This window comes from Salminus brasiliensis, chromosome 14, assembly GCF_030463535.1.
Source record: "Salminus brasiliensis chromosome 14, fSalBra1.hap2, whole genome shotgun sequence".
NCBI classification, from domain to species: Eukaryota; Metazoa; Chordata; class Actinopteri; order Characiformes; family Bryconidae; genus Salminus; species Salminus brasiliensis.
Genome location: NC_132891.1, coordinates 8,296,306 through 8,310,084, shown reverse-complemented (window position 1 = coordinate 8,310,084; position 13,779 = coordinate 8,296,306). Strand labels below are relative to the sequence as shown.

Here is a 13,779-nt window from a genome sequence, read left to right as displayed (position 1 = left end):
CAAGTGCCACTCTCCACAACACATCATTACACTGAGCTCCCTGCTCGCGCACACACCGCTGGAAGCTTTGGTCAACAAGCACTCGCTCCGACATCTGTCTCAAATATGAAGCGTTCCGCAGCTCGTCTCCTCTTCAGGACACGACACACTCAAATCTGACCGTCTTGAGTGGCCTACTTCAACGGGGAGAGCAGAACTTTTTAATGGTGATGGGCGTAGTTGATCAAATTCAGTACAGCAATATCACAGTACCACAGTATCAGCAGATGATACTGGAGTTGAGTACTGATGTACTGAGTATTGATCCTTAGAAAAATCGCACACCAGAGAATAAAGGTGACAATATGAGAAAAATGCATATCGCAATATTTCCATCATAATTTTATGATATGCACAGTACCACAGATGTACTTTTCACATATTGCCACGTTTATCCTCTGGTGTGCCATCTTTATGCTGTGGTGTGCGATTTTTCTGAGGACAGTTCGCCATTCTGGAAACTATGAAAGAGTCCAAATACTTTAGTCACTCCGTGAGGCATCAGAGCTTCAGAAGAAAGACGTGGGGCTTCACATTTGAAAGATCAGCAGAGCATTTAGGTGAAGCCCTTTTTTTTATTATTTGCCATACTCAGACACCAATCAGCTTCAGATAAGCTTAGCATGCCATGTTGCTAACTAGGTGGAAAGGGTGGAACTTGTGCTTGTACCTGTGGTTCAGCATTCTGCTCATCAATATTCGTACATAAGCTACTGAATATTCTCTGTGCGCCTCCATGCACTGAACTGCAAAATCAGTATCAGGACAGTACCAGGACAAGTACACAGTTACACACCTACAGCACTTTCTTTTTTCTATTTCATTCAACAACAGGCCATAGCTGGTTCACATCCATGCATTACATTAGTCAATGGCATACAGAACTGACATCTGATCAGCTACTCCTCACTATGTAGTTACTACACACCGGTTGTTATTTCTAGAGCTCTTTTTTTTATAATACATGGCATTTTCAGCGTTTCAGAAGTCCTGATGATGCCCGCAGTCTGCTCAGAAGTCTTTCTCTAATAACAATAACACTGTCATATTGCCCAGCCTAATTACAAGACAGACAATATTAACTTTGCGGTCATTTTTTCCCCCCACAATTTAATAAAACTGTCTACCTTTAGGGCAACCGAACCCGCACACAGTTTAACTGTGCCTCAATTCGTTGGAGAAGCAGCTGGGCTGAACTTCTCACAGCCTCACAGTGACCATCTTCGCCAATAATCTGGAAATATCTAAGAGGTTTGAGTCCCCATGCCAACCATAACTGCCTCTTTACTGCAGACAGCTCCAGTAATGGATTACACTCATAATTAGAGCAAAATAATGAGGCACAAAACGAGCAGAAAAATACAAAAAAAAAACCCAAACACACACACACACACACACACACACACACACACACACACACACACACACACACACACACACACACACACACACACACTCTTAATTGCTGCAAAGCTTCACCAAAGGAACAATGTGTTAGTGCTTTAGATTTATGGCCGGTTAGTGTCTCTAAACCTCTGAATTAACTGCATTTATAATCAGAATACCAGAATCAGAATACTGACTTATCTGTGTTCCTCCTATTAATGTGTCACAGCAACAAGGATACCAGAACCTATATCCAGTCAACCTGATCAACTACAGCTAGAGTTTGCATTTAATACATAAAGCTGAGCTCTCAAACTAGCTACTCCATCGATATGGACTATGTTGCTGTAGCTGAAAGTAAGATGCAAACAGTGCAAACCACACAAAAACAGCTTAATAGGTGAAAAGCATACATTGTTATAAAAAATAGGATGCCCCATGATTAGGTCTTTGTAATAAATTGCAAATTACTTGAAAGAGTCATTCAGTACCCCTAAGCGATGCAATCTGTTTTTCTGTAATTCTGTATTCTCCCACTGTGCGACTCTGGCCTCGTCCAGCCTGCATTAAGGAAGCAACATGGAGGAAAACCAAAACACTGAACCAACTGAGCAACTCCAGCATCTTACATAATCGTTCACTAAACGCAATCGAGATAAAAACGTTCCATTACCTGCAGAACTGATTACCTGTAGGTCCCATGATGACATTTTCGGATGGCTGGAGACTTCTTTACACATCTTGCAGTCTGCTCTTGGCTGAACTTGCTAGGATGGCCTGATCTGACCATATTATTAGTCTTTTTTAAATGTTCTCCACCTGTGAATCACGTTTTTCCAGCTGATTTCTAACTGTTGCACCACACCAACCACATTTCCAAATACACATCTACAACATGCTTTCCCAAGACCTCGGAAAGCTCTCTGGATCTGGCCATGGTGAAACTACTCGCCTTCACAACCAAGAGCAACTAATAAAACCTAATAAAATAAGACAGGCTCCTCCAAAATTCTCTCTAACCATGTTCTACTCCTCTGCAGATGGCATGCTGCACCTGTAGTAAGAAATGTGGGGGTGTCCGAACTTTTGACTCCCTATCTAACTTTTTCACATAACCGTCTAAAAAACATAAAGATCTGAAATAAATGACACACTCTAAATTTCATTGTTCTGATCAAATGGGTAATTGGTCCTTTGCCAACAGTCTGTACAGCTTGTCAAACCGGGGTGGGTTTGGGCCGAGCTCGGATTGACATCAAGCTAATCAAACAACAAATGGGCAAACGAGCCAACAAACTCAGAACAGCCTTTCCAGTAACAAAAGGGGGCTGCCGCTGGCTTGGGCCTGAACAGCGCCTTCTGCCTAGAACTACTGTGTTCCACTGAAGTCCCCACTGAACTGGAAGCTCATTTCCAAAACTAACACATGAGCAACAGATGTCTACCATAACTGCAGGGCAAGGGGTGACAGCAAAGCGGGAGGAAAAGAGAGTAACCAGGAGAGGAGACAGAAAAAAAAGAAAACCGGGCAGAGACAGCGAGAAAAAGGGCGAGAAGCCACCAATCCGCCCCCGCCCTCCGGCCAGTGCCACTGGCTGTAATGTTAATGCTGGCATCTTGTTAGGCTGCCCCTGATTCCTGGGCTTTGTGAGGTTTTTTCCCCCCCTTTCTCCCAACATGGTGGTGATAGCAGAGGGGCTCCGGAAATTCGGAGACTGCTGAGCCAAAACAGATCACTTCAAAGCGCCTTATTTAACGCTCACTAAATTTTTCATCACAGTCGCTTAATATCCTGGGGAAGGGGAGCTTTTGAAGTCGCAGCGAGACCGGCATGTTCTTCTGACAACTTTTTCTTTTTTTCTCCCTCCCTCTCCTCCTTTCTCCTTTTTACCTCCTCCCTCAGCTTCGGCATCCCTGGCTCTTTCAACAGGAGGCCAGTGATATTTGGGGCACACAGAGCAGACCCAGCAGGCAGGGCCGGCCTGGGAGTCCGTCGACACAGCCCTGCAGCATAACTGCACTACTAGCTTAGGGTATGGTCATTATCACAGTGAAGTATAAATACAGCTGGAGACAAAAACCCAGCTTCAGGCAGAAACACTGGAGCAGAAAACCTACAGCACACTGCAAACAACAAGCCCAACTTATACAGCCAGCGAGAACTGAGCCAGTGAGAGCTTCCATTATTATTATTATTAGCGCTGCAAACCGCTGGACTCCCAATGGCTCAATTCCATTCATTTCACCCCGATCTGATTTAAATATTTTAAAAATAAAACACTGGAGGAACTGTTTACTGCAGTGGAAAATAAACAACAGGGCTGTGCATTGGCAAGAAACGTACGACACAATAAAAGTTGTGCACCTGACATCACAGGTGGCGAGGGTAACTGCAGCCACGCCCACTGAGAATGAATAGTAGCGCTAGCGTTCAGCTCAGGAAAGATCTGCTGCTCGACTGTTGACCGTTGAAACGGATTCAGCAGGAATTCAGAGCTATCCTTTTACAGACTGCAGAAAGCTCAAGATAAGAGAAGCAAATGAAGGCACTGAAACATGTGGAAGCTCACTGATTGGTGAAGCCCACCCTAGCTGCGAATTTAGCAACATGCTAAGCTTAAGTAAAAGAGAAAGCAAGTAAGCCACATGGTCCAGAGTCGTAAACATTTACTCGTAAGATCACTGGCACAGATATGAGGCTCTACCCTCTAAACGGGTCTGATTTGGGCCTCAGTTAGCTGAACCTTCCTGGCTACACATCGCCGTCCATGGACTATTGGTTCTACCAAAGAAAAGCAGCCGTGCTGACGAATGTTTTGACACTTAGTCTGACTATAGGGGGCGTGTTCCAACGTCAATGTATACCCTCTATACATATCCCAATAGAGGAGGTATGACTGAATACATTGCAATATATAGTGATACTGTAAGCAAGAGGATATATTTTTAGACTAAAATAGACTAAAACTAACTAGGGCTCCACAATATTAGAAAAAACTAACATTGCAATATTTTGCTGTTCTGCGAGTTCTCCTGAAGTCAGTGATCCAACATCATGATGTTAGTCATGATATTAATAATGCATTCTGTGTATCCAAGACTGGAGTAAACAAAAATGCTAATAGATATGCCATGGAAGATGAAAACACTGAGAATTTTCCTTTTGTATTAAACAAGGTGTAGCATGACATTTTCATTTGATTCAGTTGCCTTATATGACATTGCACATCCTGCGATGTATCAATTGCGCATTCATACATTGTAATGCTGACAATGAAACATATTGTGCAGCTCTAAAATACAATCATAAGCATAAAATTTTAGTAAAAGTTTATTTTTTTATGTAATCAGAACAGTGGGATCTAAAGACATTTGAAGATCGGTGTACAACACTGCTATCTAGTGGTCAAGGATTTATACACACACTACACAAAATGAACCACTGTCTGACAGCAATCTTTGCACGTAAACTATTAATTAAAAATCAATACTGAGTTTTCAGAATCAATACAGTATTGCAAAACATATCGTGATACTTTTTTGTTATATATTTAGAATTGTTTTTTCAGGTTTACATTGAAACATACTTGGTGCTACAAAGGGTTCTTTAAACAATGCTGAAGAAGAGCTACTTTTGCTCCTAAAAAATATTTTTAGAGAAAAGCTTTGAGTGGGAAGAACCTTTACACACAAGCTTCTTTAAACCATTAAAAATGTTCGGCAAACATTTGTCTTTTACAAAAGTGTTTTTTATGGAAAAAACCAAAATGAGTTTTTCTTATGGCAGAAAAAAACAAACCAAAAAGAATTGATGGAATACTACTAGATTAATAATTAAATAAATATAATTGTACGCAGACGAATCACTTTTTTTCACACCCCTAATTATTATTCAGAGACTTTTACACCACACTCACACACTCAAACATCAGATGTGGAGCTTACGTTGCCGTTTGCCTGAGGTGGAAATTTTCACAGCAGTAAAGAATGCTAAAAGGAAATGTATGGGAGATGTGAGAGAGAGAGAGAGAGAGAGAGAGAGAGAGAGAGAGAGAGAGAGAGAGAGAGAAATGAACCACAGAGACTGAGCTGGTGAGCTGGGTGGGAATGCCAGCCCCCGGAGGCGAGCTTCATTCAGGCTTGAATGGGACTGGTGCTGGTTTTGACTGACAGCTCAGAGCGGAGCGCAGGTCCAAACCTGCTACGGCTCAGACGGCCGGGGCTGCCTGCCACCGAGGAGTGAGGGCCGCCCATCCCGGCGAGGTGAGTCAGAACCTGTTAGCATGAGTGCTGTCCCCAGCCTGACACCCCGGCACACCCGCCCAGAGCCTGCCTCCGACTCCCTCCAATCCTGCCACCAGTCCCCTTCCTCTCATCCACATCAAATCCTTTCAGACACAGATTTCAATTATTCACCTCATCCAAATAATGCCTTGTGACATGAATTATCCAGCACTGTAATAATCCACTTAACTGGGAAAGAGCAGCTCATCAAAAAGAGAAAAGGAGGGGGAAAAAAGGCGACTTGTCGACCGGTTAGGAAGCCGAGGAGCCTTAATAATCCACATTTTTTCCGCTTTTGAGGCGAGCGCTCTGAGCTCGGTTTGAGATCATATATGCCGTGAAATCACATTAAACAAAAAGGAACAATTCAGAAACTAATCATCCGGATGTTACAAAACAAGCTGCAGGCAATGTGTGTGCTGGTGAGAGAGGAAACACAAAGAGCATGGGTTCGATTCTAGGTTTTGTATTACATATAAAACAGTAAACAGGCTTAACTACAATAACTTCTAGAGAAATAAAAAAAAAACATGAGGAAAAAAAACGGCTGAAATAATTAGAATAAGGCTGATTACGGCTGCTCGTCAAAAAGACAAAGACAAATAAATAATCTCAGTCGTCATCATATTATGTCTAGTTCTAAATTTATGCAAAATATTATGCTGAACCCAAATAAATTTATGCAAAAATATTACCCTGATGCTGTCTGTGATGTCAGATGTTAAAACAGACGTTGTTATAACACGTCTGTGGCAGCTTTTACCTTTGGTATAGCAGTCTTTTCATAAACACAGTTGGTAACAAAGCATCTTGCATGAGGGATCACGGATTTAAAACAAACAAACAAACAAACAAACAAACAAATAATCAGCCATCATCGTTTCTGTTATGTCTAGTTCTAAATTTAAGCAGAACATTATGCTATGCTCAAATTTATGCAAATATTTTGCCCTGATGTCATCTTTGTACATGTATTTACCAGCTTGATGGTTACCTTTTTTATTACAGCATATATATATATATATATATATATATATATATATATATATATATATATATAAACCAAATCGTTGGACATTAACATCCGCTGAATCTATGAGTTGGAATTTTAATGACGTTGCTCCTTTATTTTGTTTAATGTGATATATATATATATATATATATATATATATATATATATATATATATATATATACACATACACACACACACACACACACACACACACACACATACACTTCCTTAACACAGTTGGTAATATTCTACAATATCTTGATGTGATTCATGCTAACACAGTTGTACCAACCTGTACTGAAAGAGGTCCAAACTGTCCTCATTAGCAAACCTGTACTAAATGTCTTTACTGTGTGTAAATCCAGATCAGATTGCGAGGCCTAAAGCCATCACTCATAAGTGCACGAGAAGGTTGGTCTAATCAGGCATGTTAAGAGCACCTGTTCAGACTGTTCTGTTTCAGAAGGGTTCAGTGAGGGTGGAGTTGATATTCAGAGCAATGCCTTACCAGCGCTTCCCGAGGTGGAGCATCTTCTCCTGGAGATCCGCTCTGTAAAGAAAAGAGAATTGAAGACTTGGATTACAGCTCCACCTAGAGGCATTACTCATACAACACGCCCTCTTTAGCTGGACTACTCAAACGCTATAGAAAGCTACATGAGCTATCAGCATTATTGTGAATACATCTGAGGTGGAAACTTGGAATTTTGATAACGTTGCTCTTTTATTACAGCAGAGGAAAGGACTGTTTCAGTGATCAGTAGGAGTAGGAAGTTAGGTTGTACCTGACTCAGAATTCCCCAAATTATGGGAACATATTTATGAACATTTAAAAATGAGTAAAAGAGACGCTGTGTATGATAAAAAGAATGCAGACTATTTACTTTTTATTATTATTATTAACATTAAATTAAATAAATATTAAATTAAGCTCTTATAGCCTATTTTTAATTTCAGTTTAAACATTAAAGTCACTTCTATATTTCAACCAATGTTGACCTACTTCTTATTTCTCTTTAAACTCATAAATAAACCTACATAATAATTCAATTAATAATAATAATAATAATAATAATAATACAACGATTTACATTATTTTTAGATGAAAAGAAAATGAAAAATGTGCAGCATCGCCCACTTTAAAATAACACTTTTATTGTCTTCTACAGGCTTGTTAGACTACTGTATTTTTCATTAAAATATAAATCAATGTTAGATGTAAACAAATAAATAGATTCCTAAATATTTACAAATGTTTGTCCTCTGTCTCATTTTCCTGCTCAACAACTAGCTAATATGTCTAACACAGGCCCAGCAGAGATACACTATATATGAACTATATTTTGAATTAGCAAATAGACTTATTGTCCCTTTATTAAATCTGACCAGATCATTGGAGACTGGGCACCTACAGTAACTTAATCCCTCTCAAGTGGTTTGTCGTGTTAGATGTTGTTGAATGATGAGCGTATTCTTGCAGACAGAGCTCACTTTATTAAGCTGGTTCAAAAATGCCTCCATACTTTAGACCTTTTCTGAAACATCATTACTGCTAGCCCAACTTACCACCCAGACAGTACACAAAGCCTTCAGAACTACAACTTCACAGGTGGGCAATCTGATCAGCAAGTAACGGTGGCAGAAATGGTACTAAGAGCAGCTGAGTTGTGACAGCAGGGTCAGTAGCTATGGGAAAACTGTCTACAGGTTAAAATACAACTGCTATTACTTAAAGTACTGTCACAAGTTCAGACAGCTGCAAAAAAAAAATTATTATACCTAATTATTGTTCAAACATCTTCCTGCCTATCCGTCCTGCAAGAGAAGGGACTTAAGATCAGCCAAACCTTCCTAACATCACCAGAGATGCAAACGAAAGGGAGAAGAGGCGTGTGGAAGAACAGCTGCCTGTTCAGAACTGAACACAGGATGTAGTGACTTAGCACGCTACCGTTATTAAGTTAACAATAAAATGGAACAAAGGTAATTCACTCATTGTTTTCCGCTGTCAGTGATCCATGCCTGTCCAAAGGGCTTAATCAGGTAATAAAATTCCAGCCACTGCCAAAAAAAGCACAGCAGACATCTAAATAACATCTCAGGACAGTAAATCTCAGGTGAACTGATTATGCTCCCTCTAATGTCCCCTCGTCATGTTACTCCGTCTCCGAGTCCATAACACAACTCTGTTCTTTACTGTCCTCTAGTTGTGTTCAGCTTTCAGATGGCAACCATTATAGTTCATTCCTATCACTAATTCCTATCATCCTACCCATTCCTATCTGGATCCAGGACTGACAACATGTGCATATGGACATGGGTCAAGGTTTTGCTAGAAAGGTTGCATGGAAATTAGGGGTAAAGGTGAGCAATATGATGTCATTTTAGCGTCCTCATAAACCTTATATATCATCAGTACTTCAGGTCCAATTGTGAAAAATAGGCAAAAATGGAAATACAAGGTGATAATGATAATTAGTCCTGTTTAATTTATGGATGTAGTGCAGAAATGTATTACTTGTATAGTTTCATTTATTTTGATACTGCCTATTAACCCAGCACTACTGACTGTTTGTGCTTTGTTTTTTAGAACACCAATCTTGCTGTTACAGCCTGATTCCTCTACCATTACAAGGTGAAAAGGATAGAAGGGCTTCTGCACTTTCATTCACTTGCTGGATTTCAGTCAAGAACCTGACAATCAGCCAGGACTGTAACAAAATACCAGCACAGCCTGGAAGCTGATAGCGAGCTCACAGCACAGACAGGCTCAACTCCAGCACAAATGAGCAATAACACAAACTACAGAATCTGCAGAGAATTCAGAAACCACTTGATGGAAGAGCTATCAGAGGTCTGTGCCACAGTTCAGGAGACAGCTATGAGTATAAATTAAGTTACTTTGGTCCCAAAAGCTGCAGTAAAATGAATATTATTTTAGGTCAGTATTCAGAACTTTCTGATGTCTTCAAATTGTACAAAATTGAATTGCATTCTTATTGTTAATATATTATTTAATGACAATTGTAAAATTGTACCTACAGTGGGATGCAAAAAAAAGTCTTCAACTGTGAAAAGTTAACTGAGTAAAAGATTACATTTACATTTACGGCATTTAGCAGACGGTCTTATCCAGAGAGACTTACAAAGCGCTTTGCTATTTGCTTTGCTATTTACCCAAGAAAACCTTAGCTAGATGAAGTGATCTCCAAAATGCATAAAAGCTAAAGATTAGTTAAAGACCAACATTTTCTATATTTAGCCAAGACTAGTGTATTACTTCTGTTTTGTACAATTTTAGAGTGAAAAAAAAATAAAATATTGGGGCAACCCAAAGGATTTGAGCTCTTAGATAACCTTGTTAGGCTTATGGCTTGTAGACATTCATTGTTTGGCAAGGTTTAGGTGTGATAACTGCGTGATTGCTAGGAAGTCAAATCAAAATCCTCATTTGACTGCGAAAGACTTTGAGGAAGATTTAGCAGACTCTGCAGCGGTGGTGTGCTGTTCTATAATGCAGCAACAGAAATATGACCTTCATGTAAAAAAAGGCATCATAAGAAAATCTTTCCCGCGTCCTCACTGCAACATTCCCATTTTCCCTTTTTGTTCTGAAACTGTAAACGACACACACACACACAAAAAAACATACAATGTCAAACTATGTCCAAATGTTTGTGGACACCTATTCTAATGAATTCCTCTACTTTAAATTGCACCCATTGCTCACACAGATTTGAAAATGCATACACATAGCTTGTTAAGTACATATTAGAGAAGTACTGCCAATAGAATAGTGAGCTCTGGAGCAGATTAACATTAACCTATTTGCACTATAGCTAATGCCAGGTGTGGGCTAAAGAGGTATAAAGCCCCCCAGCATTGAGCTGTAGAGCAGTAGAACTGTGTTCTCTAGAATGATGGATGGTGCTCCATTCAATACTTTTGGGATGGGTTGAGGATTAGGTGGGGTGATGATCATTCAACATCCTGAGCTTACTAACACTCTTGCAGCTAAATGCAATCAAATCCTCACAGCAATGCTCCAAAATCTAGCAGAAAGCCTACTCTAAACATTCACTGAAAGACAGTTACTGAAACGCTGATTCCATTTCTGATTGTCAAGACAATGATTGTGATTGTGAAGACAGATTTATTTGTATAGCTTTTTACAACTGTTGTCGTCACAAAGCAGCTTTACATAATTAGTACTTAATAAAGGACAGAGACAGAGAAGAAAGAAGAAATAACATGAAGGATCAAAGACCCCCATGAGCAAGCCAACGGCGACAGTGGCAAGGAAAAACTCCCTCAGAGCTGGAGGAAGAAACCTTGGGAGGAACCAAGACTCACAAGGGGGACCCATCCTCCTCTGGTCAGACTATTTAAACATTAATGATAAAAATGACCAAACCAGATACAACAGAAAGTTGTGAAAATAGTGGTGTGAGTGAGTGAGAACCCACACTGTGGAAGTTAAGTGTTGTGAACTTTTCACACTGAGCCTCTCACAGGGTTTCCCAACACTGATAAACAGTGTCCAAAGACAAACCCTTCAAACACGGCCAAAGAGAACTACTGAGCACTCTGCACAGAGATGTACTGACTGAAGAGTTGAGAAATGAGCCTGTATGGAAATACTGCACTATTCGCAGCACTAACGCAATCATTTGACCTTTTTTTTTTATTAATTATTAAATAAAAATCATAATGTTTAACCGCTAAAAGACTTTGCATTACTTTTGTACGTATTGTAATTCTTGATATTTAGAATCCAGACATGCAATATACAATTTTTATTATCAGTATTACACCCAAGCTTAGCACCAGCCAAGTACCAGCTACTTTTTAATTCTGTAATAAAACACCTGTGCAGTATGGAATTATAGATCTTCACCTGAACACACAACTTATATAAAAAAGTGAAAATGTGCACCAACACACCACTAATTCGGAATCCTTTTATTTAAGTTAATAAAGTTGAGTGTCATCCAAAGGGCATCAATGTAAATTATTATCATGATTACAATATTATCATAGTAATAACTTACATTAGTCTACACTGTGCACTGTTACAGAGCAATCACTGCAGTCTCAAGTTTAATGCATGGCATCTGTATGGTTTGTTTACATAAGGACAGATGTAAAACAGATGTATATCTATAGGTATATATGTGGATCGACAGACAGACAGACAGACAGACAGACAGACAGACAGAGTGACAAATGCAGGGACTAGACATGCTGTGTGTGTGTGTACTTCTATAGCAGCAATGGCTGTAACTTAAAGTAGCTGAATGCATTCATTAGATAAATGGGTGTCCACAAACATGTGGACATATGGTGTAGATAGGTAGACCACTAAATAGCTCTATCTGTATATACATATAGACAGAGAGACAGACAGACAGATCAATAGCTAGATAAATACAGTTAGACACATAGCACTATATACAGGTAGACAGCGAGCGAGAGACAGACAAAAACAGACAGACACATGGCACTATATACAGATAGACAGCGAGAGACAGACACATAGCACTATATACAGATAGACAGCGAGCGAGACAGACAGAAACAGACAGACACATAGCACTATATACAGATAGACAGCGAGCGAGACAGACACATAGCACTATATACAGATAGACAGCGAGCGAGACAGACAGAAACAGACAGACACATAGCACTATATACAGATAGACAGCGAGCGAGACAGACAGACACATAGCACTATATACAGATAGACAGTGAGCGAGAGACAGACAGAAACAGATAGACACAGCACTATATACAGATAGACAGCGAGCGAGAGACAGACACATAGCACTATATACAGATAGACAGCGAGAGACAGACAGAAACAGACAGACACACTAGATAGCTAAATAAGGTGTGTGTGTGTGTGTGTGTGTGTGTGTGTGTGTGTGTGTGTCTTTACTTTAGCATGTGCTGTAGCTCTGCCTCGCTCAGGACAGGGTCGAGCTGTGTGTAAACATTAGCATGCCTGCTATCTGACTCCGGGAGCTGTGGACATTGGACCAGGCTCAGCTCTGCACAGCTAGCTCACAGTTAGCCCGTTAGCTTGCTAACGTTATATGACAGTGTGGAGAAATGCCGCTGGCTTCATCTTCACATCACAAACACACAGAAAGAAACCCTGAGTAGTTTAAGTGTTAGCACCCCTAATTCGTTTCTAAACGCCATGCTGCCGGGCAGCAGCTCTGTGTGGCCTGCAGCTGTCAGAAACACCCAGCTAGCCGCCGACAGCAGGCAGAGAGCTAAAAGTTTCCCCCCCGCCGACAGAGGGACCGCGGGAGCCCCACAACACCTGGACTGATCAGTCACACAGCGGCCCGCTGCAGCGCATCCTGAACCAGAGCTCAGAGCTGCCAGCGAGTTTCTAAATACCTCAGTGTGCTGCTCGGACGGGTCCGAGGATGCCATCGTCTTCAGGCTGCAGTTTCAGCTCCGGCTAGCTAACAAGTTGCTGAAGCGGAGTTTCTGCTTCTATTGCTTGAGTCTGTGAAAGGCTGAGTAGTCGAGTCGGAGCTGCCGAGGCCCGTGTGGGCGGATGGGAGACTGGCTGGAGGTTTTTTTTTTTATAATAGTTTTTAATAGTTTTGCAGTTTGAAGCCAAAACATTCAATCCACACAATATCCTGCACTGAAATCCTCTGTATATATCCTCTGTCTTCATCCAACTAAAAAACTCTTAACACTCATAACAGACATGGTGGCTACACCAGTACTGCAAGTGGTCCCAGACTGAATTTCCTACCTGGGACAGCTCTGTTCCAAATGTGAGACACTGAAAACTCCTAAATCACATTAGATCATAATAAAATAATAATAATAGTAAAAATACCAAAACCTAATTTTCTTATATTATTTTTATTATTATTATCTTAAATAATATTATTGATTATCTTATCTTAAATAATAAAAATGTTGATGGTCAAAACACTATTACTATATATACTATAGTACTACTATAGACTGCAATAGGATTGAGCTGTATCTCTATTTCAGACATTCTTTTATTTTTTGACATGA

The 13,779-nt window shown here is 40.2% G+C and overlaps 1 protein-coding gene across 1 annotated transcript in view; it reads right to left on the bottom strand.

Moving 5' to 3' along the window:
* The window catches only part of pex14 (peroxisomal biogenesis factor 14), a 100,286-nt gene extending 87,030 nt beyond the window's left edge, over positions 1-13,256 (bottom strand). The window contains exons 1-2 of the mRNA XM_072696547.1: positions 13,135-13,256; positions 7,232-7,273 (exon numbers count right to left, since the gene is read on the bottom strand). Coding sequence (XP_072552648.1) covers positions 7,232-7,273; positions 13,135-13,170 — 78 coding nt within the window. The 5' untranslated portion in view covers positions 13,171-13,256. The remainder of the gene's footprint in view (positions 1-7,231; positions 7,274-13,134) is intronic.
* Positions 13,257-13,779: the final 523 nt, after the last annotated feature.